The sequence below is a fragment of the Glycine soja genome, chromosome 19, assembly GCF_004193775.1.
Source record: "Glycine soja cultivar W05 chromosome 19, ASM419377v2, whole genome shotgun sequence".
In the NCBI taxonomy this organism is placed as follows: domain Eukaryota; kingdom Viridiplantae; phylum Streptophyta; class Magnoliopsida; order Fabales; family Fabaceae; genus Glycine; species Glycine soja.
In genome coordinates this window covers 42958096-42980056 of record NC_041020.1, presented here as the reverse complement: position 1 = coordinate 42980056, position 21961 = coordinate 42958096, and the positions used below count along the sequence as shown (strand labels likewise).

The window sequence follows — 21961 nt, the reverse complement described above, 5'->3', positions numbered from 1 at the left end:
TACTATAGCTATTGAATGAACACATTAGCTTAATTTTATTGATTGAGCTCAATTTATAGATTTCTTTTCTCTCTATACATCATTATAACTCGTAAAGATATATGTTATTGAGATTGTTTCATAAAAATTTGTTCAATAGTATCTTGTCGAAGTTTCAAATTTACTTTTTGAACAACAAATAGGTTTATTCACTTATAATCTTAAAATTAAGAGAAATATTTTTTTTATATATATTACAAAGTGTATATGAAATATATGTGTTAAATTTCAAGAACAATCATATAAGTGTTTAGGAAAAAAAATCTATGCATAATAACTAAAAAAAAAGTTACAATATCCATTTATTTAAATTTAGTTTGAAAATTTGTCATACAAACAATTTAAAAAGAAAAAGGAAAACTTATTCATTTAGTCCTTAGTTATACAAACTTTACCTTATAGTTTTTACACTTAAAACTATACTTTTCTTATTCTTATACAACATTTTTGATCCCTAAGGTTACAAAATGACAACGATGAAGAGATAAATTGTGTAATTTAAGGAGAAAAAAAAATCTAAAAGTGCTTCATTAAGGATTAAAATAAATTATTTTAAGTGTAGGGATTAAAAAAGTAAAATTTGTGTAGTTATAAGAATCAACTGAGTAATTTTTGTAAAATAAAAGTAAAGGCATGCACAATTTTTGTCAGCCTATGTGTACTTCTCAAAAGATATTAAATATTTACATTGCAAAATAAAAAAAAATTATTTGGTTTTTTTAAGTACAATAAAGGAAAAAATAAATCAAGAAGGTTTTTTCAATAAATATTTCCTCTTGTTTTAAAATTCTTAAATAAAATCAGCTATTTTTCAATTTTTCTATCATTAATTTCACTTTTCATATGAGAGTTGTTTCTTAGAAAAAGTAATAAATTATTATCCTTTTAAAATTATTCTTGTAATAATAACAATAATAATAGCAAATTACATACACACTCTCTCAATTTTATTCCAACTACACATATTGTATCTCTTTTTATTTTTTTTTCCTTACACAGAGTAATCACGTTTGGATATTCAAACCAAATTCAACTTCATGAAAAAAATAAAAATTGCAGCAATAACAAGTTCAAACCAATCTTTCTTATTTCAACTTCCAACAATCATTCATTATTCAACAATCCAAATAAACACTAATAGAATTAATCCAAGATCAAAGAACCAATACAATACATCTTTATGGTGAATCCAAAGAAATTTATTAAATTCACAAGTTCCTCACAAACATGGAACTGATAGATCCCATTCTCGTTTTTTGTGTTCTTTTCAAATTCACCAATTCTCACTCACATTGACTGATAGATCCAATTCATTTCAGCATCTCAATTACACAACGATTCAAAGGAGGAACAAAGCAAGCAAGCAACAAAATATAGAACCAACTAGCGTAATTTCAATAGCATATATTCTTTTTCGTTTTAATATCGAAACATGAGCATCTGGAGAATGTGGTTGTCTTGCTTCTCGATGCAGCAGAAGGAAACCCAAGAAGAACCTTCCGTCTTTGATCCCCACGAGAAGAACCTTCCTTCTTATTTTGTGAAACAATCACCCTCATATAAATTTGAATTATACAATAATTTCATAAATAAACAAGCAAGATCCGATTAAATCATTAAAACTATTGATAAAAAATTGTAAATAAAATTATATAAAATGGGCATAAAAGGTTTTGAATCGATTTTTGTTACTAGATCCGATATGTAATTCAAAATGAGTAAATAACTTAGTCCTTGAAATTATGTTTTAGTATGAAATTTTTTCTTTTATTTTTCAAAATCACCAATTTAGCCTAGCCCATAAATATGTAAATATTATAACAAACTAGCTCAATCATTTAGACATATTGATAATTTAATCCTTAAAATATAACATTCTAAAATTATACTAGTTAATGATAAATTAATTTATGACATATTATGATTTATAATAAACAATTAAATTAATTTATCACAATATTTATATATTTATAAACAAAATTGGTGATTTTTTAAATATAGATTAAATTAATAACAAATGCATAATTCAGAGACTAAATGATTTATTTAACTTAATTTACTAGTTCAATACTAGAAAAAAGATCGTGCTATTCTTTCTTCGGTAATGAATGAATTTCGTAGTATGCAGTAGGTAAAGTACCCTTCAACTTCGACTTCAAGTTGCAGTTGGTAACGCACAAACAACACCTTCCATTCCCTTTCCACGCGCTCCAATAACTCATGTTAACTAACACGGCCCCGTTGGTAACGCGTGCAGCCGGTTTTTTTTTTATTTTATTTTTATCACACACTCAGGAGAAAAAGAAAAACAGAATTTACCTCCTCAAACTCCCCCGTGTTTGATTTATATTTTTATTTTTTAAAAATTATTTTTATTTTTATTTTTAAGAGATAACAATACTGAAAATATGTTTTAAAAAAAAATATTTTTAAATTTACTTAAAATTACATTCATGCTACCATAAAATGAAATTCCTATTTTTAACCGAAAATATAAACAATATTCTCATCCAATCAAACACATTTTCATCACCATCTTTTATTTCTACTAAAAATAAAAAAAAAAAATAACCAAACCTAACATCCACTTAAATTCCCAATTTTTTTAGTATTTGACCATTTGCGTACCTTTTCTCAACCTTTGTGGCCCTGCAATTTAAATTTTCCCTTCTATTAAATTCTGAACATCTCTCTCCTCTGGGCTACGTTAACGTCGAAGCGGTTATTTATTTATTTACATATTTATATTTATTACTGCTGTTCTGGCACTCGTTGCATTTTGCGCTTCTCATGTTATTCAATTTTTGTTCCACCCCACTGCGGCGACAGGTTCCAAAAACTCTATCTTTTTAAGGATTTTTCGTGGATTTGAACTCTGTTTGATACCTTGTTCAGTATGGAACCCATGGCGGTTGTGTTGGATGTGAGTTCGGACGAAGAAGAGGAAGTGGCGTGTTTGGAAGACAAGAAAGGGAGGAACATGACCATTGATTTTGACTGGGTGAAGGAGTTTCTGGACATTTCGGACGAGGAATCGAACGAGGTTGCTGTGATGCACGAGGTGAACAAACCTCAACGCAAGTCGAAGAAGTCTTCGATATCAACGCCAAGCGTGGACGATGACGATGATGATTGTGTGGTTCTGGATACTGACCCTGAAAGCCGAGTCACTACTGTTGATGACTCGTCAACTGGGTCAGACGAGGTGGTTGTTGTTGGGGAGAAGGGTCAGGTATTTCCTCCAAAATTTCAATTTTTTCTCTCACTTTTACATAATTGTTAGTCTCTCAAATATCGTGCATGTGATTGATTGATTTTCTTTTTTGTTGGTGTTTTACCAAAAGTTTGATTTAGATGTACTGGTAAGTGGGAAGTGCCGTAATGTGTTTTAATTTTTCTTAGTCTTTTTAATGCCTTGAGCATGAACTGTCTGGGTCTCATTTTCCATTTTGTGGATTTCGTTCCCAAACAAGTGGGATCCATATGAATTTCAACAAATTAGAGAAAATGTGTTTTGAAAGAGTGTTAGTGAGTATAATGCTAGCATTCCTATTTTATTTTAATCGATTCATATTGTATGATTGAAATTGGAATATCTGATTCTGATTAAGATTCTAGGAGCTATGAGCAAATGTTTTTAACTCTGTTTTTGGAAGAAAGCATAACCAGAGTGGATCATAGTATAGTCTTTGCTACATTGTGGTTACTTATGATTCAGATGTATTTAACTTCTGATGAAGTTGTATAATTTCTAGCAGTATGCTTGTGAATACAATGCTTAATTGAGGAATTTACTTCTAGTAATGCTACAGAATGCAATACTTATTTGCTCGTTATACTTTTTTGATTTTGTTTTCTCAAAACTACAATTTCCATACTTTCTTTGCTTATGATTGAAGACGTATCTATACCTTTTTAAATGTGGAGGTTCCTTATTTATTTTTGAATTGCAGATTGCGTGCAGAGACTATCCTCATCCCCGGCATCTTTGTGTCTTGTTTCCTTTTTCTTCCACCCCCCATGAGAAACACTGTGACCAAGTAAAGTTCATAATTTGTTGCTTAAGGCTATGTCAGAATTTAGACTTATGCGTGAGCTGGTTTAATTATAATAGTTTTTTTCTCTCTTTATGACATGCAGTGCCACTGTTATGTGTGTGATTATGTCGCACCATGTCCGAAGTGGGGCACTGGCTTTTTAGGTACAGATCACTGTCATGCGACCGAGAAATCTGAGACATGGAGAAGTCTGAGGAAAAATTTCAAGTTGGGCAAGACTGCTCCATTACCGGCTTCAACAAACCACTGTACTTTGAGTGATGTCACAAATTCCCAACAAAATCATATTCTTCCTTTTCGTGTGATGTCTCCAAATTCCATGTTGCTGAATCAGACATCAATATCAACTGCAACACATACATGCTCCCCAGTAAATTTCATACCTCAAAATCAAGCCTCTAGGCCAATTACTACTATAATGCATACATGCTCCTCACTAAATTCTAACTTCCAAAACCATGTATCCAGGCCAAATACTGTCCCTTCCATTGCCACCAACTTTACAATCCCGTCTTGTATAAACCATGGAAGATATGGAGAGTTGGTATCTACTTTGGTGAGAAACAGATACCAGTCTCATTCTATTCCACCGCATTCGCTAGGTGTGCACAATCGTGCCATCCAAAGGGTGCGGCAACATGGAGTTGGCACTTTAGTGCCTCAGTTCCATTCTCACACATTTCTTAATGGGTTAGGCAGTGTTGGTGTTGGGAGCACCTTGCCAATGAACCATTCTACTCATGGCGCTTCTGGTGGCTTCATCAATAATGACAATCCAGCACAGCAATATCCCAATTATCATGCTGCAACAGGATTTTCAAATAATAGCAGAACTTCTTATGGACAAAATGCTTATGCTTATGTCCCCCAAAATTTTGGGTACCCTAATCCATTCTCTCAACTGAATAACCTCAGCTCCGTCAGCAATTATAGTACTGCTCATGAAACCCAAGCATCTTATCAATCAAATGGTAGCCAGAATATTTATGCATATTCTGTTCAAGGTGACAATGCTCCTTCAAGTAATAATGTGGCTGGCCTGAGTAGAGTTGAAAATGCTTGTGGAAATGTAACCCAAAGTGGAACTACAAGGCAATATTCTTGCCAACAGAAACCTCATGATGCGAGTCTAATTGAAGCTGCATTGAAGGCAGACAGGATTGGGGATGCCAATCAAAGCAATCCTCATCAACAAAGTTCAGAATCTATGAACATATCATCCAGTGCCACCCAGTTTACTGGAAGCACCCGTCTTAGCAATGAAAACTCTGTCCCGGTTGGAGCTGATGGAGCTTTGGCATCTGAACTGAATGCATCTCCTGATCTTAGCACATTTGATGGGGCCTTCTACTTTGATTTTGAAACCACTTGGGATTGTCTGGCACGTGTCTAGTCTAGAACATTAGCTTAGTAACGTTATCAATGATGATGAGTCTTCAAGGTAACGAGCCAAGAGTTCTGCTACTTGCTTTATAAATGGAAGAGCTCAGAACCTGCTAGTGCTAGATATCTATGGCTAGTGGCAACATATATATGTCAATACTTATGACTTGCTGACTCTGAGGATCTCATATGTGATTAGATTTGATGTAGTTCCCATTGCATATAAGTTTCATGCATTACAGGTTTAATCTTCGAGCTTAGAAGCCTAGCACCAACCAATGGGAAGTGCAGGATGCTAACATAAGAAGGAAGTGAGTGAAAGTACAATAATTGAGAAGCATTGTTTTAGCCGTTTCGTTCTGTTATGCTGACTATGTTTAAGATTTATTTATAACTTTAAAAATAATTATCGAAATTTTGTATACAACAGCATATCAAATTTTATTCAAATGGAAAAAATTTGATCATATATGATCTCTGTACATCTTTACAACCGTAACAATATTAAAAAAAAAAGATTTTCCCCACAATATAAAAATATCATAAAAGAGCATTTTTCTTCCCCATAATATTAAAATATCACAATTCTCTGTCATAAGTGACACTATTCATTTACTTTTTTTTTTTTGTAATAATGCAATACTGGATAAGATTGATCGCCTTTTTATATAGAGGTGTTTTCAATGACATGGGAAGTGTAACATTTTTCATTGTTGATTTTTTGGTGACTTTCATATTATGACACTTCATATATTGATATTTCACTCAATTTATTGTTGGTTAGAATCTCTACTATGTCATGGGAGGTGTTTGATGCATTGGCAACAACTCTAACACCTTGACTAAGTCATTGAAGTTCTTAAGTGATGTATTACTGAAAATCTTGTTATTATAAATAGTACTAATTAATTTTTTTAATTTATCTTCAATTATACAGTTTCATATATACACAATCTTTGAATCTCTTTTGTGTTGATGTGATTCTTGTGAGGTCTTGTTTAAACATAACTTATAATATAATAAAATGGTTCAATTTATTTTACCATGGCAATACTAAGGTTTGAATTTTTTTTTTTTTGGCAAGGCCCAATATTTGAATTTAAACCTTGTGAAAATTGCTTAAATTATCTTGCTAGGCCAATCCTATCGAGTTATTCAGTTCGTATATGGAATTATACTCTTTGAAGGCGATAACAATTAACTTTACTTTTCAGTTTTCACCGCAATGTTTGTTTCCAAACCTAATAATTTTGTGAAAGTAACCCAAACTTTTAGTTTTTTTTTTAAATGTAACAATAATTAAAAAAAGATGCATACTTAACTATTAGGATTGAGCTTGTCTCACGATAGTTAGTAAAGAAAAAATAATTTAGCAATGAATATCTTGACTTTGAAATTTAGTTCCTCTTGAAATTAAAAAATTCTTCGTTGAGTCCAACTAAATTCTCATTTTAACAAAATGTTAAGCTTTGACCTATTTTTTGGGAGTAAAAAGTTACAAATAAATTATCTAAATTAGATTATTTTTCTAAATTTTTTTGTTCAGAGTGAAACATTTTATCATGTAATGTCATACTAAAACCAAGTCATCTGACATTTTCTACTGTTAAGTTTTTTTTTTTAAAAAAAATTAGATTGCATTCCATGTGATATCACGTGAAATAAAATCCAAAATCTTTTAAAAAGGCTGCCACATGAATGTAATAATAATATAAAAATATATAATTATTACTAAATATATTATGTAACGGTTAAAATAATAATGATAATAATAATAATAAAATACTCAAGCATATATATATATATATATATATATATATATAAATTGTTTTTTTCAAGTCATAATAAATAAATTATATATATATAATTGTAATATATTATTATGTAAAGCATTTGTAATTATATTAAATGTTATTAACTATGTAATAAAAAGGATGTGAGTATTTACCAACATACATACAGTGAGATCAAGGTTTTAGATTTGGGATCTGTAAAAAAAAAAAAAAAAACCTAATTGAGAAGAGATGTAAAATCTTTTTTATATATAAAGCCAATTGAGTTGCATCTAAAATTTCCTGCTCAAAACCATGTACTCGGGAAGTCTCCTAGCATTTAACTATGTATAATCTCTAAGAATTATTTTGAAAATTATTTATTTAAAACGTTGACAACTCATTATAACTAATTTCAATCACCATTGATTGATTGATAATGAATTGAATTCATTTTAGAACAAATTAATCCACTTGATCTCATAAATCCTTAATATAATAATGCTATATCATATTTAAAATTGTAATATTTTTTACTGATTTTTTTTGTAATATGCTTTATTTGTTAAAAATATTTATATTTTTCATCATAAATCCTTAATCCTTGATATTATAATGTTATATTATATTTAAAATTGTAATATTTTTTACAGATCTTATTTTATGATATTTAAACTTGATTAAACACAGGCAAATTTTATTAAAAACGTTAACAACTCATTACAATCACCATAATGAATTGAATTAATTTTAGATCAAATTAATTTCATGCATAGAGTCTATATAATATGTGTAGTGAATCACTCATGCATAAAATCTTATAATATGTATAATGTAGATATTAAAGGTTTATTTCTTATATAAATTAATTCATTTTTACAAAAAAGTCTATTTCTTTATCAACCCGTGCATTGCATGGGTCCTCTCACTGGTTTAATTAAAAGTGATTAATCAATTTTTTTAACTGAAATTAATCATAGGTAGAATTAAAAGATATTTCATATTAATATCATAAAAATATGACTCTTCAAAAAGAATCTATCATTGATACCTTCCAAATTGGAAACATTTTTTTCCTTTTGAAACATCATTTATTTAAACAACAATTGGTGCATTTTCAAAACTATGTAGCGCTGTCATTGCTTAGGTGATGATTTTTTGGCTAGTCCTAGGAAGCAAGTGATCAGCCACTCCCTTTGAGAAGGCAACCAATGTGCTGATAGGATGGCCTAATTGAATCCCAACTTTAGCGTTGTTTTTAGCTCATAGAATCCCCTTTGCAGGACTTACAATAACTCCTTCTGGTTGCACGCCATGGGAGTTGGGTTTATTAGACTGTAGTTTTGTTTTTGTTGTGTTTCCTTTTTTTCTTTTTATCTTCTCATCATGTACCAAAAACTATATAAAAAAAAAGTCGTGCGTCATTAAAAATCATCAAGTGACTTGGCAATTTCGATATAACAAGACAAAATAATGTAACTTTTTTTTCTCTGAAAAAAATAGTGTTACTTTAATAAAGTGTTTTAAAACAATTTTATTTTGATAATTTGTTTGTAATTTTTCTCCAATTTGGTTAATCAACCCATTTTTATGAAGAGAATAAATCTATATTTTGTCTTACATACAATTCACTTAATTATATAAATAGTTTTAAAATAATTTTCATTTTGATAATCCCCTAATATATATAAACATGTAAGTTTATTTATAGATACCCTCATTGTTTCATTCTATTCACCTTCCTTTCTTTTTTTAATACTCTTTTATCATGACGCGGTGAACTTTACTTTTCTCAAATGCATCTATATATTTGATCTTTTATGTTTTCAAGATCAACTGAATCGCTTAACAAGCTTTAACCGAATATCAAAGACAAATTTCAAATATATATATATATAGGGGTAGATAAGCGGGCCGACCCACCCATGTAAGGTCCGCTCGCATAAGTTCGCATTGACGGTGGACCAGGTCAGTCTGCCCCGTTTCGTACACAGACTAAATAAATTGGTCTGCTTTCGTCCCGCGGACCCGCGGGTCAAACAAGCTTAATTTTAAAAGAATTTCAATTTTAATAAAATTACAATACAATAAAATTAAGTTCAATACAAATATAAATAAAATCTCAATAATTAGTCAATTACATCAATAAAATAAATAATGTCTTAATAAAAGAAAATTTAAGCAATAAATCTAAAATATGAAATTTAAACATCTCTAACAACAAATAATTTCATACATACATCACTTCTTTCCCCTCATTTATTAATACAAAAATTAATCGTTTTGTTCTTATAGTTATACTACAGCTTTACTTTGTGTAGTCTTTACACTTAAAATCCTTCACTTCTAATCCTTGTACCAGCACTTACAGATTTCTTTTGGTTCATATCCTAATAAAATGGATTAAAAGATAAAATTTGTGTAAAAGATTCAAAAGTACTTGCAGTGAGTGACTGAGTATATTTGTCGTGATTTTAAAATCACAATCTCCGTGAATACGACACTCTTCTCATTTAATTCTTTCAAGTCTTTTTTAATCTCTACTTATGTTGTAAAATGTATTAGAGATAAAGTTTGTGTAACTAGAAGGATCACAAGAGATCCAAAAGTATCTATATAGACGGAGTCTATCTAAAAGGTAAAATTTGTGTATTTATAAGGAACAAATGGATATTTTTTCTTTATTAACTATATATGAGCGGTACCTTTATCATGATTTTAAAATCACAATCTTGGTGAATACGACACTCTTTTCACTTATTTATTAATTAATTGTATGACCCGTAACTTTATGGTGATTTTTAACACTATGATTGTAGGGTGTTCAGTTGTGGACCCGTGGGCTGCGATCATATGTGGGTTTGTGGCTGCTTGGGTGCTCATTGGGTGCAACTTGCTGGCGGAGAAGTTGAAGTATGACGACCCTCTTGAGGCTGCACAGCTTCATGGTGGGTGTGGCACGTGGGGGATTCTCTTCACTGCTTTGTTTGCAAAGAAAGAGTATGTGAATGAAGTGTATCCGGGGCTACCTAATAGGCCTTATGGCCTGTTTATGGGTGGGGGTGGAAAGTTGCTGGCTGCACATGTTGTTCAGATTCTGGCCATCACAGCTTGGGTGAGTGTCACAATGGGAGCAGTGTTCTTTGTGTTGCATAAACTGGATCTTCTGAGGACCCCACCTGATGAGGAGATGGAAGGGTTGGATGCAACCAGCCATGGTGGATTGGCATGTGAGTTTCACGAAAAGGAAGAAAGGAAACTGGGATTTGGATCGGCAACTACTGTTTGATCTTGTTTTGTAATGAAGAAAAAAAAAGACTCCTCTCAAGTGAGAGCATAGAAACACCTTATTTGCTACTTTAAAGACAAACTGTAAAATACTATATATAGTAGTAGCTATCAGTTGTATAACTTTCTGGTATGTTCATGTTTCTCTATTCAATAGAGGTTTGCAAACATTTTAAACACATACAAAAATTGTTTCGACTATTTTATTTGGTTTACCAAGTTTATTAGAAGCATGGCAAGTTAAGATACAAAATTCATTTTAATATCTGCTAATTAATTAATGGCATTCCATGAGTTCTCAGTCATGCAATTCTGTCTCCAAATATAATTGGAGTGTTTTCTAAATAATCTATGGAATAGTAGATGGAGTGTGTTGCTCCCGGTTCAATTGGTAAACCAAGTTGCATGGTTCAAATTAGGGGTGTGAAAAAATCAGTTTCTGAAGAAAAAAAAACCAAACCTAATCAGTTTTTAAACTAAATATAAGAATGAACTGATTTTAGGAATCCAACTGGTTATCAAACTTTTTTTTTTAATTTTAAAAAACTGATTTTCATAATGATTATTTAATTAATAATGAAAATGACATTTTCACGTCCAAATCAATGGTTTTCAACAAAGAAATAAGAGAGCTTTTGGAGAGTAGTGATCAAGAGAGACATAAGAGCATACCAATCTAGGTGTGTGTGCTTTTGGAGCTTTTCAGTTAAATATTTTGTTAAAGCACATCTAGGAAGAACCGTTGAGGGACCGGGAAGAAATTGCTGAAAGTGATGTACAGAAATTCACTGTGCTCTTTTTGTAGTACATATGGGCAGCAATAATTTCTCCCAGCTTACCAAACTGTATTCTGCATATTAAGGTTTCTAACGATTTTTATCCTTACATAATAAATATCCTTTTTTAACCAATAATATAAATAATGACAATGTTATTTATTAAAACTAGCTAATTATAATGACACATGCATGACACATCAAATAATATAATCTAATCCTATTCGTTCCTAATTCCATGCATTTAGTTATCACTGTTAATGAACGAAGTACAAAGGAATTCACCTGAAGCAATGATAAGAATGAAATGAAAGGTTACATGGATTAAAAGAGAAGTTTCCCATGAAAACAAATAAGGAAGCTAGGAAGCACTATCACACTCTAGCTCAAAGCCATCCAGAGCGGTCTTTAGCTTTCTCAAAGCCTTCTATAGGAAAAACAACATCAAGATTACATCATGCATGCTACAAATTACATCAAGTCCAATTGCAATTTATTAAAGTCATATGCCCAATAATAATCTTGGATGACAGAGTTGAGAATCTAACTCATGTAACTAAAATGGCAGTACATGATATACAAACTAAATGTGTGAAGCAACAAGTTGCTTCCTGCACCCCACGAATTACTTTTCGCACTGACAGGTATTTTTTTTTTCATTTTAACTTATGGATTGGCCAATTTGAAATTCACCCATCTAAAAGGTAAAAAAGGTCATGAAGTGATTTTTAGGTGCAAGAAGCAACTTCCATGCAAATATTATACAACTGCTTTCAGATAATTTAGGCTTAATTTTTTTATTTTTTGATGAATTTTAATTTCAACAAATTAATTTATCACATTTTACCTCCAACATTTTAAAAAACTTACAAATTACCTTTAGTTGTTGAGCTGACATGCTGTGCTGAAATGATTGTACTTTTTAACCTTTTTACACAATTGTAAACACAACAATCCAAGTTTTATAGAATGTATTTGAGGATATAAGCAAAAACCAAATTCTGTGTCACGTGTGAATTAGCCACATGGGAAGACATTTAGCGTAGCACCGCAACAAACTAGCTTTATATTCATGCATATTAGAACTCCAAGTTATTCATCATTTTTCTTTTCCTATACTCAGTGTCGCTCTGGTCTCCAGATCTTGAGAAAGATTTCACGTGCAGGTCAGTGTTATCCCAACATCATCATCATCTTGAAGAGAGATCTACTTATTCTAAAAATAATTTTTTTAGAATTATTTTTCATCTATATCATTTATTTTTTTGAGATTTAATAATAAAAATTAGTTACTTATTAGAACTATTACATCTTAAGAAAATAAATAATGAAGATGAGAAGTTGAAGTAAGTGAATCCCCTCCATATATATATATATATATATATATATATATATATATATATATTTCATTCACATTTTTTCATATTACTCCAAATTTTCTGTTTTTGTCCGATTAGAAGGAGGATAATTAATAGAGTTGTCAATATCTAATTAGTTCTACAGCTACATTTTCTTTAATTGAAATGTACATACATTTAGCGATTAAAATTCTTTCTTGTTCAAAGAGAAAGTATTAATATACACTTGTTTTTTTTTTTTTTAAAAGTAACGCAAGTGGTGAAAAGAAGTAATGAAACCTGAAACTTCAGGCACACAATTGAAAGTACTTCTTGTGGATGACGTTGGGATCTTCCTAGTGACTTACCGAAGGATCACTACTACAAAAATAATATTTTAAGTCGGTTCTATAAGATATTTCAAGACGGTTTTGAACTGTCGTAAACTGCAACGTCGTAATATTACTAATATTTATAATGACGGTTTTGTAACCGTCTTAGAATGTAGAATTTATTAAGACGGTTGCTGAAATAACCGTCTTAGTATGTAGAACTTTTTAAGATGGTTATTGAATCAACCGTCTTAGTATGTAAAACTTTCTAAGACGGTTATGAGGATAACCGTCTTAGATTTGCATATGCACAAATGACATACTAAGACGGTGTTTTACAAAAGTCTTAATATGTAGAACTTTCTAAGACGGTTATGCTCATAACCGTCGTAATAAGTCTATTTTTTTAAAAAAAAAATTTGTTGCTGCTTTACTTTTTGTAATTTTTTTGTGTTGTTTTATTTTTTGTAATTTGTTAGAATATCTAATACACTAAACTAAACATTAATTTGAAGCAAAAGTATTACTCATCATTTTCAACAATTATAAAATCATTTAATTATATAATACAAAAATTAACATAATTAATGAGAGTCTACAAATTTTCTCTAAATTTACATTACTATAAAATTGAGAATTCTTGAACTTATAAGCAATTTAAAAGTATGAAGGGAGGAAAAAAAAGGACTAACTAGTAGCAGCATCAACAAATTTTCCATCAAATAAGAGTTGGGTGTGTTCTACTTTAACTAGTGGTTTAATTGGTTCTTCAATGGCAGCAGCAGTGCTGAATTTACTGAGCCCTGCACCAAGAGCACCACTTCCACTTGAATATCAGACAAAAGGGTCAATTTATTAAAATAAAATAAGACCATTAATGAAAGCTCCAAAGCCTAAAAACACCAATCATAAGGCATGATCATTCATCATCTTGGCAGGGGACATATATTGAAATGGTCCCTGAAAGTAGCCTCCAATTGTGAAAGAAACAACATGTACTTGAAAGGCAGTGTAACGGTGAAAAAAACAGGTGGTATTATAGTTATTGCTCAAACTTGTATTACAGTTAATACATAGGATTAATCATAGGATTTGCGTCCAAAATTAGGATTCTTATAATTGATGTAAATATATATATATATATATATATATATATATATATATATATATATATATATATATTTTACAATGAAGATTCTGAGGTTGAATTTTTTTAATTTCTTCTTTTGATTGATAAATATTAATGGTTAATTCTTGTTAGTAAGAGAATTTTAACACATAATCTCTTTCTCAAAGTCATGTATTAATTATAGTGTGTTCGTTCATGGAATAAGAGAATTAGAATTAAATATTGTGTGGTAAAACAGGTATGTCTACTATAATAGACAGTATATAGAAATGAGCTATAAGTTTTGAAATTCACTAGGATCGACCTAAATGGAAAGAGCAGCTTGAACAAAATTCTAAGTTCAAAATCCTAATGGCCCCTTTCTTATTAAAAAAAAGGAATGAAGTCTGCCTCAATTTTGTATTAACATTTTTAAGTAATAACTTCATTGACATTAATCATAGCTCTAAGTTCATACATGTAGCAGTGGACCACTACTTTATTCCCATCGCCAGTGCCCAAAACTATTGTACGTATATATATAAATAATGATCATGGTTAAAAGTGGCAGATTGTTAATTGGTCAATATATATATATATATATATATATAAGGTAATTACTAATTAGATCTCATTTGAATTCAAAAGTTTTATTTTAAGGACACGATGAATCTTTTACCAATACCAAAATAATAAAATATATGTGCTTTATAGTAGGCAAATTAGACACCTGTTTGAGGTTGAGGATCTTTAAGATAAAAGTTATCCGACAAACTCCTACATAATTTCTTATGCTTTCACCAGCATTTGAGTTCCATCATATGTGCCTGACTGCTATATTTATATTGCGGGTTCTACAGGAGAAGATAAATTTAATTAAGGATTCAGTTTTTTTTTGTCACATGAAGAATTAGAAAATGATATTATTTTTAATATTTTATTTCACGGGTTAAAATATTTTTGTAAAAAATAAAATAAAAATAAGGTGATATTTTAATTTTATTATTATTTATGAAAATTACGCATAATATTTACATAATTATGCAAAAACTAAAAGTGTGCTGGAAGTTATATTTACGAAATCAATGCCTTATACCATCATCATAATTAAAAAATATTTTCTACGTTTCCCACACTATGCATACAACAGAAATCCGTAAAAATAAAATTAAAAAACCAAAACATACAAAGAAAGTGATCAAAATCTAATTAAAGATTAGTGATTTACCCCACACTATCACTGGTAAAATTTGTTGGCTTCCCAAGCACTAGAATTTCCTGTAAAAAGCACTCTCATTTTTCCAATAGATAGTGTATGGAACTCCCTGCAAAACAAAAAAAAAACCTTAATTTAATTATTTTTCACATGTAAAGGAACATAAAAATCAATAATATATTGGAGTGTCACATTTTTAAAGACCTTTTTGCATTTAATAGAAATGGACTGAGTCACCAATTAACCATTTAAAGACCTTTTTGCATTTCTAAAATCAGAAGAATAATTAATGCACCACGATAAAATTAGTGGAGCTTACTTTGCATGTGACGGTACAACTTCAGGGGTTTCCCCATTCCACAGTCGTGTACAAAATTCAGTATTGTGGCATTGAATCATGCTTATTTTACCTAAACAACCAAATAAAATATTGAAAATCTAACTAATGATAAAAAAAATACTAATAAAAACTACAAAATAAGAATTAAAAAAAAAACATCACAAGCACAATATAATTAAATAACAAAAGTTTAGATTATAAAACTAATTACAAAACTTGAAAAAGCATCTTCAAACCTATTTATTACACGTAAAATGACCAAACCTTTTAACTTTTTTTTGGATAAGCCAAAAAACAACATCATAGTAACTGTGAGCATCCAAAACTTTTAACTTGACAGAGACTTTGATCTATGGACAAAAACTAGTTAGCAGACAATAAATGATGTCATGACACTGAGTTGATATGCAATACCTTAACTGAATCTTGTACTGCCCTTGGATATGGAGTTAAATCATCCTTTGCGCCAATAAGGAGACAAGAAACTCTATAACCAGTTAGATCTCCTTGTCTACCAACCTTCTCAAGCAAATCTCTGGATTTCTTCCATGAATGTTCATCTGAGCTGGAAAACAAAGAGAAAAAAGCAAAACTAAGTTACAGGAGCAAAATGCCAAAAATAAATAACCAAATACGTAACTATGAATTAAACTAGATTAGCAAATCTGGTATGGTCATACTAATACAAGTATCTAAGAATCACTTTCTTATAATATAACATGAATTTGACAAGATACGACAACCTTGCCTAAAAACAACTACATACAATGACTATGACCAGAGTTAGATAATTTGTAATGTAGAGTTCATCTCACTTCAAATGTACCAAATAATCAAATCTACAAGAAGCTTTTCCAATAATCTAAAATTACTCTTGTTATATCTTGTAACATTACCTATATATACTCTGCAACACTGCTAATTATAATGAAATTCAGTAGAATACAACACTATTGAGAAAGTAACTGGGCATATTCTTGAAATTAATTACATTACCTCACCAACAACAGTCAAGGAAGTTCCAACTGGAAGTACCCGTTCAATTCTGTTGAGTCCAAGCATATGAAAACATGGTCTCAATTATGTGAATTTACAAAATAAGCAGCTTAGTGAATCCATGCCTTGGACTATTTTTAGAATAAGAGGTAAACTTCTGATGACAGCTAGACACAGGAAAGCATATTCATAATTGCCTAAAAACACAGGCCCGGTGCTGGTAAAGAAGCATAAAAAACTTGTGGAAACTTATGGTACTGATGCACAAAGGACAGTACACTAAGTCACTAACAAGTAACTGCCTTAATCTTAAGTGGTGTGTTTCAAAGTTTAACATCACAAGATTGGAAAGTTACAAACAATACTCGTTCTGTTAACCTTGTTTTTAGTTCCCTAATTATAAAACATTACAATTTGTCATCAGCATTCAAAATCAATGTGTACTTACCAGCTCCCCAACCAGTTCTTGCACAATTGTTTCTTGAAAAATTCCAATGAACTGCAATCACAGATTTAAATACCTTAAATTACCTTGAAAGATTTAGCTTTGATGGAATTCTTGGAAGTATTATATGAGTAAAAGATAATCAAAAGAATACTACATAGATAAGTATAAGAATTCACATATATATCGTTAAAATGAATCACCTCAGTCCATCTAGCACTAGTTTAAACAAAAGATTCTTTATTTTTCTCAAGGTAGAAGGATCATATAAATGAGTGACCAGGGAATCAATATATATGAACATTAACCAATAACTACAGACTACAAAGTGATAAAAAAAATAGGCAAAATTGTTATGTGAATGTTATTTACGTACACAGAGGCTACAACCTGCAGGTTCATCAAATTCGATCAAATAAAATAAAACCGAAACTAATATCCATATGATTTCATAACAATTAAAATATTTAACAGAAACATGCATGTGATCAATATCTAGAAAAAAAACAGAGATACGAGACTTGTAACGTGAAGCCAAGTCTTTCTATCTACAGCTAGGAATTCATCCCTTATATACAAAAGAGCTCCAGATATCACCCCTGCAAAAATACACACCCACCGATCAATCAAAATACACACACACAAATAAGAGCAAAAACATAGGAATGAAAAAAGATGGCGGAGAAATAAAAAAACATAACAACGAGATAAAAGTGAAACACAGGGACATTTCATCGAATAGATAGAAGGGAGTAAATCATGCAAACTTGCGAAGATTTATTTTCATATCTCCTTATCTAAATGCTATTCAAAATAGAGCAAAGATGTTTAAGATGTGAACGACCACTGGCTCGAACTCTTCCGGCAGCCAAATCGGCAAAATCCGCGGCGGCACTGTCGCCACATCGACGACGGAGATCCCAGAAGAAGGCGAAACGACACACAATTTTCCTCTCTGAGCGACGATTTGTTCGGCTCCTATGAGTCTCTGAGACGGACTATGCATTTTCAGCTTGAGGAAAAACGATAAAAAAACAAACAAAAAAAGATGATTCGCATTTGGGGGATTAGAGAAAAACGGTGCACTTTGGATGAAAGAGTGCAAAAAAGGAAAACGCACCAAGGGTCATGATTGAGCATGTCGCAGATCTCGATGTTCATGGCCCAATCAGGCCCTATGAGCATGTCGCTCGTGGCACGTTCCACCATGGAATTCACCATCTTCTCCGGTCACCGGTGCGATTCGAAACTCTCAACGAGATCGGCGATTCTCCGACGACCATAAACCGAACCATCGGTGCAATCGGAGAACATGATTCCGACACCGCACGCTCTTTCTCTCTCTGTCTAAAGAAATGAAGATTGACGCGGGAGTTTGGTGGATTCCATTGCTGAGGGAAAGGTTTGGAATGGGGTTAGAATTCGAAGTTTGAAGTTGGAAAGACGAAAGAGGAATATAAGCACTGAGCTTATGAGAAGGTGCCACGTGTCCGCTGAGTTGCGATTCGCGTTTTCAGATGAGAGAAAATATCTAAAGATAAGGACGGTTCTTAAAAACCGTATTTGAAAGGCTGTTTTCAAGGCGGTTTTTAGAAAACCGGCGTTGAAAGGTTGCTGCATTTTTTACCAAGGCGGTTTTTAAAAACCGTCCTTGTTTTAGTGTCGTAAATTTACCCCTTTGCAGTAGTGGATGTTTGAAAGAGTTGGGATAAAAGATGTTACTGCTGCGAAAAATGGCAAAGAAGCCGTGGATCTTCATCGCATTAATGGTCAAAGTTTTGACCTGATTCTCATGGATAAGGACATGCCTATCATGAATGGAATTCAGGTACGAAGTTAATTAATTGATTTCATAATAGGTGCTAGCTAGGAAATTCAAATTAAGCACTATCTTTATAAGATTTGGTTTACATATAATGAACATTTGTTTTGTAAAATGTACGTGCATTTGTGCATATAATGAGATTTTCTTGTTGGATGTTTTTACATTACAGTAGTTATATTTTGAAAATAAAAAATTCAAATATCCAATTAATAATTTCTTTTCTTTATCTCTTTTTTCTTATCAAATTAGATCATCAATCAAATCAATCATTTATCTTTCTTTAATTCTTTTCCCTCTCAAGTTGTAGACAATTCAAAATTGTCTAAGAAATATTTTTCTTTTATATATTAAGGCAACAAAGGAACTTCGCTCAACGGGGATCAGTAGCAAGATTATTGGTGTGTCGTCATCAAGCCGTGAAGAGAGTAATGTACAAGAATTTGTTGAAGCGGGGCTAGATGACTACTACATGAAACCCTTGACCGAAGAAATGCTTAGAGAAATTCTTGATAAGATCAAGCCTTGAACGGTGCAAGAATAGTGTTTACCGTTAAGTTTTACCATGTTAGCTAGTATATATATATGCTCTCCTTTGAACAGTGTCGTATGTACAAAATAAGGAGAAAACTCCAAAATGACCTTTTATTCTTTAATGAATCTTGCAAAGGGTCCAAGTTTTCAAGTAACTTTTAAAGTTGTAACTGATTTTGACTCGTTTTCAACTATATCCGCTTTTTTTTTGGTACAGCTAGCTATTCAGTGTTACTGATACGTCCTTGTGTGTTAGCTCAAGTTTCATGATAATTTCAGCTATTCAGTAATTAGTTCATATTATCACATAGCTATTCGGTCCTTAAACATAAATATATTGTTAAAACTAATATATGATCTGTCCCCCCCACGCCACCCCTTTTATCAAGAGAGGGTCTAAGTTCAATGTAGGTTCGATAATGATAGATTCTCAAACTTGGTCGATATGTGCCTAACTAAATACCTTCTGCACACTAAATATTTGTAGATTTGTATAAAGTCGATCGAGTAAAGTAATAATGAGATTTCCTACTTGATATGATTTATTTTTTTCATCGAGAGAGGTACATGCTTTTTGAGGTGCACCCTATTGCAAAGTGGTATATGTGAGATAAATTAGTCGCTTAATTACCCAAGTCGCAGGATATCTAGAAAAGAAAAAAGAGAGAATGAGGTGCATGCACCCCATAAGTGGTAGTGACATCTATTTTTGGAACCCCCAAAGGAAAAAAGGGTCGTCGCGGTTTGGCTGGATATCCTCTTTGTCGATTATGTAGTTTAGTTCCTCATTTCCTTTAATTTTTGGAGCAGTTATATTCACCCACCCCATTTTGGGCTGAATTGGGATGGAAATAAGATAGAGGTAGGGAGAAAAATTGACAGAAAAATTATAGGTGATGTGATGAAAAAATAAAAGAGATATTAAGAAACAATTAAATGGAAATGAGATGGGAAGAGAAAATGTATGTATAGTAATTAAGTATTATCCTAATTCTTGTATGAAAAGGAACATATTCGGTACAACGGACCTTACATTTGTGTCTTATAGGGGGTTTCTCCTGGGCCATATTTGGGAGGATGGAATAAGATGAGGCTGACTGATGGTAACTGATCGATAAACTTAAGCTAAACTGAATGTTATTCCAACTATATATATATATATATAGGCACAATAATTATCAATTTTAATATACGATAAAAATATATTTTTGAAAAATAATCACTTTATAAATATGTTTGCATTTACATGTAACCTAAATATATACACAGTTTTTATAAAAAAATTATAACAATAAAAAATATTTTAAATTAATGCTGCCTTTTGAGATTTTCTTTAATATGATATGAATTTGAATCAAATGTCAATTTGAATGTTGATATCATAAAAATCATGTAGTTATCATAATTAATAAAAAATTTATGTATAATTAATAAATATAAAATAAAATTAATAAATATATTTTAAACAAAGTAACGTATTAAATTAAAATTTGAAATATTTTTCCTCTTTTCTGATGTAAAATATTTTTCCTGTTAATGATCAATTTCTGGAATTTTCATAAATTAAGAGTTTCCATTTCTCTCATATAATATGCTTCGTCTCAATACCTTTCTATAATTTTTTTAAAAAAATTAAACTAAATAATTAATAATATATTAACATTTCAAAATAATCTAAAAAATTATTCCTATAAATTATAAATATGAATTTAATACTCTTACACGAGACACTAAAAACATCTTCAATGAAAACTTTTTAAGTAAATTTTTTAAGTTATTTTTTTTATTCTCACATTAGTTTGTGTGGTCCCAGAGTATCATATCATGATAGGAAATTCATACACAAATGTTTTAAGAAAAAATTTGTTACATAAATTCATTCCAATAGAGAAGAAACGGTAAGAAATAGTTTCTTTACTTAAAAAGAAACCCTTCAAAAAATCTCTCATTAGAGATGTCCTAAGCTAGTTATATATAAGAAAATGATTTAGTTAATTTCTATTCCTATGAGATGTACTTCAAGGTCATTTTATTTTATCAGTTTTATTTTATTATATACAAAGATAAACACTCTTTGAGACTCTTAGAAAAATATTCTCATTTATTGATTGAAATTGATTAAAAAGTGATAAAATTTGGTGAGTTCCAGTGGATTAATACTAATAGTTGTCCTCCATCACAACTCAACGTGTGTTATATATCAGATCTTTTAAAATGTGATGCTTTGTTATGTTCAAATTTCCCCTTAAAAATGTATAACGTTTAATTTAAGCGTGATGCCTTTTTGATCCTATATGTTTTAATTTAGTGGATACCTATTTTTCTCAATTTTAAAATATAATTATTGCTCATTTATTTTCTGAAGTAATTATTATTTTTTAAACAACCTATATAAAGTGATATTTTAACAAATAGTTTGATTTATTCATATCATAAATATTCACACAAAAAAAATCATATCATAAATGATAAAAAAAGTCAATGAACATTTAAAGTTAGTCATTAGTTACTACAA

General features: G+C 30.7%; 3 protein-coding genes across 13 annotated transcripts; 2 read left to right on the top strand and 1 right to left on the bottom strand.

Annotated features, from left to right (window-relative positions):
• The first annotated feature begins 2689 nt into the window (after positions 1 to 2689).
• LOC114399145 lies at positions 2690 to 5828 on the top strand. The gene is made up of 3 exons (XM_028361270.1): positions 2690 to 3271; positions 3993 to 4079; positions 4180 to 5828. The coding sequence occupies exons 1-3, from the start codon at positions 2936 to 2938 to the stop codon at positions 5488 to 5490; spliced, it is 1734 nt and encodes a 577-aa protein (XP_028217071.1). The 5' UTR covers positions 2690 to 2935; the 3' UTR covers positions 5491 to 5828.
• A 7745-nt stretch (positions 5829 to 13573) lies between these two features.
• On the bottom strand, positions 13574 to 18618 carry LOC114399203. 11 transcript variants are annotated; one of them, XR_003663673.1, is made up of 8 exons: positions 18211 to 18614; positions 17094 to 18102; positions 16646 to 16694; positions 16064 to 16214; positions 15629 to 15719; positions 15322 to 15418; positions 14824 to 14947; positions 13574 to 13788 (listed from the first exon to the last, which is right to left on the bottom strand). XR_003663673.1 is itself a non-coding variant. In XM_028361339.1 (7 exons), the coding sequence occupies exons 1-5, from the start codon at positions 18218 to 18220 to the stop codon at positions 16147 to 16149; spliced, it is 351 nt and encodes a 116-aa protein (XP_028217140.1). In that variant the 5' UTR covers positions 18221 to 18618; the 3' UTR covers positions 15198 to 15418; positions 15629 to 15719; positions 16064 to 16146. The 11 variants fall into 11 exon arrangements, 1 of the variants encoding a protein (XP_028217140.1); XR_003663671.1 differs by lacking the exon at positions 14824 to 14947 and having other exon boundaries at positions 17094 to 17689; positions 17935 to 18102; positions 18211 to 18608; XR_003663674.1 differs by lacking the exon at positions 14824 to 14947 and having other exon boundaries at positions 17094 to 17144; positions 17612 to 18102; positions 18211 to 18606.
• A 162-nt stretch (positions 18619 to 18780) lies between these two features.
• Positions 18781 to 19471, top strand: LOC114398852 (two-component response regulator 24-like). The gene is made up of 2 exons (XM_028360969.1): positions 18781 to 18918; positions 19268 to 19471. Exons 1-2 carry the CDS (start codon positions 18781 to 18783, stop codon positions 19439 to 19441), a joined length of 312 nt encoding a protein of 103 aa, XP_028216770.1. The 3' UTR covers positions 19442 to 19471.
• Positions 19472 to 21961: the final 2490 nt, after the last annotated feature.